Source organism: Mesitornis unicolor, unplaced genomic scaffold (assembly GCF_000695765.1).
Source record: "Mesitornis unicolor isolate BGI_N332 unplaced genomic scaffold, ASM69576v1 scaffold39043, whole genome shotgun sequence".
In the NCBI taxonomy this organism is placed as follows: domain Eukaryota; kingdom Metazoa; phylum Chordata; class Aves; order Mesitornithiformes; family Mesitornithidae; genus Mesitornis; species Mesitornis unicolor.
In genome coordinates, this window is record NW_010174819.1 from 32,468 (window position 1) to 35,633 (window position 3,166).

The window sequence follows — 3,166 nt, forward strand, 5'->3', positions numbered from 1 at the left end:
TGCTGCCACCAGCCTGTGCTGCCCGCTCCTGCTGCCGGCCCTTCCTTTCCTGCCCTCCATCCCGACAGGAGCTGTCACGAGAGCATCAGGGGAGACCGTGGAGTTGTGCATTCTCCTCCTGGAGGGGACGTTGTCCGTCTGGGTGATGTTTGTGACAGCCTAGGGAAGGAGCAGAGAAGGCTTTGACCTTTCACTGGGGTAAGGCACTGTTTTAATCGGAGCTGGCATCACATCCGAGGCAGTCAAAAGCTTAATTCTCCAAGCTGGAAGCAGAGCAAAGGGGAAGGCGCTGGCTCAGGTCCCCACCTGAGCGCGCCGGCTGCCCCAGTCTCCTTGAAGCCTGGCTCAAGCCATGACAAAATGCCAGTTTGTCTTGTTGGGAAGCCAAGCCGGAGCGGTTTTCCTTGCCAGATAACAGCATGGACCTCACAGCGATGACATCTGAATGCTTCTCCATTGCAAATTAGTCGTTTCTAGCAGCCTGGGGATGGGAAAAAAAAAGGAACATAGCTCGGTTTTTTGCTGCCAGGTTTATTGTTTGTGCGGAAGGGATGGGCACCGTGTTTGCCTTGCATCTGGGAGCACGGCTCTCCCCAAACACGTCCCCGCTCGGTTTCAGCGCATGAGGACAAAGCTCAGTGGCAGTTCTCGGGGGAGATTTCCGTGAATCTGGGCAAAGCTTCCCTGAAGCCTCCCTCAAGCAGCGCTCGGAAACCTCCCTTAACAGCTGATGGCTGGAAGAGTGGGGAGGAGCAGGCACACATCGCAGTGTGAAACAAGAGTCCTTAAATCACTGAGTAGAAAGAGAAGGGGGCCCTGGGGCTGTTGCCCTATTTTTAGCCTTTTCCTAAAGGTTACCTACATGATGGTTTGTCTCTGTCAGGCTGAGGAGCCTCCTTATCGCTTTTGGGATGTGGGAGGAGCAGGCAGGCACGTTAAATGTGAAGCTTACAGGCCCAGAGGTGACAAAGTGTTGGTGCTGGGGGACCAAAACATGGAGCGAGTGTGAACTCGCAGCCTTTCTCCTGCCAAAAACCCTGCGGCTTGGCGACGTGGTGGTCTGCCACGCTGCTTCCGGACAGTCTGGCCGTGCTGGCTCAGGCTTGTAGGGTGCCCGTTGCTATTTCCATTGCAAGTAGGGAGGGGGCTTATTCTCCATCCTTAGGCAGGTGGGGGAAGTCTTCTCCCCCATAGGGTGGCAGGAGGCGTGGTGGATCTCCCAGACCTTGTAGGACGCCGTCTTTCAAACTCTGGATTTTTTCAGAACGCTGGCTGAAAACAGAGGCTTCAAGTAGTGCCTTATTTTGCCCTTTTGCTTGGCCTCAGTTTTAATTTTCTCATTTGTGGTGGTGGAAGATGCCCTTTTATGTCCCACGGGTTGCACTAAGACATCGGCAGCGTCTGGACCCTGCTTCCGATTTCGACCTGACTGTAGCTGCGTTTCAGTTTGCGGATCTGTGGCGCGGTGACTTGCAAACCCTTGCTTGCATTTCTTTGTTTTGCATGTGTTACGGGTCTGGTGCAATGAGTTTCCTTCTCGAGCTCAGACAGGAGCAAGGCTGGCTCAAGACTCAAGCTGAAGGAGCAGGACCAGTTTCAGGGAGACTGGGTTGTCCTGGTGGTACATCTGGAGTGAAGCAGTTTTGCGGCCTTCCTCTCCTGGGACAAGTGTTGTCGGACTCTTATTGAGCTGAAATTGAGGAGTTTTTCTCAGTGTGAAGAGAAGGTGATGGTCTCTGGCTGGTTCAGAGCCATTTTTGCTGGACAAGTGCCTGCTTCTAATGGCACATGGGCATTTGCTGGCAGTTTTTGGAGCAGTGGCCAGAGTGCGACCGGCAGATGCAGGGGAGCAGGAGCAAGGAGGCGAGCTCCCAGGAAGACGTGGCATTAGAGGAAGTGACCAGCACTGGCTGATGGCACAGCCTCTCCAGGATGCTGGATCTCTGCTGGGCTGCCTCACTGAAGGTCACCTTCCCTTTTGTCCTCACCCTTTTGGAGGGGTGGAAGGAAGGAGCTTCGCTTGCAAGAGCAAGAGCATCTGTGCTTTTTTACAGGCTATTTTTGCCTGGGAGAGGGGAACAAGGATGCTCTTCACCTGGTTTGCTCACCATACCTGACTTTGGCTTCTGCAGGAATTGCCCAAATTCCTCATGTTGGTGTCCTGCTCCTCTCCCAGATGGGAAAGTGGAGCTGGCAGGGAAGCCACCGAGGGCTGTGACACTGGGTAGGATGAGGGGAGCCAGCGTTTGCTCTGGCTCCCACCAGAACAGCCGGGTGCTGGGACTCCCTGAGGTGCTGCCCAGTGGCAAAGGCCCTCCCAGCTGGTGGCCTTGGAGGCCACCAACCTAGTGGTTGGTCTCCATCACATTGTGTGCCCCATTGCCTCATCATTCCCAAGCTGAGGGTTTATTGTCCCCAAGCCCAGCTCTCCACCGCGTTATGGAGAAACATGTCCCTGACATGGTGCTTGGCGGTCCCCCGTCTCCTTCAAACATGTTGACATGCATCCTGGGGGTGAGCGAAGGGATCGGGTTCCCCCCCGGTCATGGCAGGTGAGTGCTGGATGTTAATTTCCTCTCCCCCTTGCTGAATTGCCCCTGCTCTGGCGTCTCTTGGCTGCGTTGGACATGCTCGCCTCTGGCTCCCCGGTGTCGTGCCTGTGGAGGGAAGCTGTGGTGGCTGGAAACGCCTGGCTTCTCAAGCACGATAATTGAATGTGACAGGAACACACTAACTAGGGGACCTCGCTGCCTTCAGCTGATTTGCATTGCAAATAGCATTTAAAAATAAAGAGTGATGAGGGTTTGTTGTGTTTTTGTTTTTTTAATCCCCCTCTTTACAGGGAAGCTGGATGCTAAGATCCATCAGGGAGCGAAGAAGGGGTTAATGAAGCAGAAAGCGATGGGGTGAGCAGCACCGTGTTCCCACACAGCACCCGGCTGCCACTGAAGGCTGCCAGGATGGTCCTCGCCTCTGGAAAGCAAGCGCAAGACGGATTCCAGAGCGCTTTTAGGTATCGCTTTATCCGTCATGTTCCAAAAAGCATTAAAAGTGACGTGTTTTCATCCAGCTCTTGCCCAATGGCCCTGTGCTTCCGGGGGTGGCACTTACTGTGGGCAACGGTGGGTGGGAGGTGGAGCTTGATGGGATGGGATTCAAACAAGCG

The 3,166-nt window shown here is 54.5% G+C and overlaps 1 protein-coding gene across 1 annotated transcript in view; it reads left to right on the forward strand.

The window, feature by feature from the left end:
* TRIP4 (thyroid hormone receptor interactor 4) overlaps positions 1-2,906 on the forward strand; it is a gene marked incomplete at its 3' end in the record, with an annotated part of 34,688 nt that extends 31,782 nt beyond the window's left edge. The window contains exon 13 of the mRNA XM_010181170.1: positions 2,843-2,906. Coding sequence (XP_010179472.1) covers positions 2,843-2,906 — 64 coding nt within the window. The remainder of the gene's footprint in view (positions 1-2,842) is intronic.
* Between the last annotated feature and the right edge of the window lie 260 nt (positions 2,907-3,166).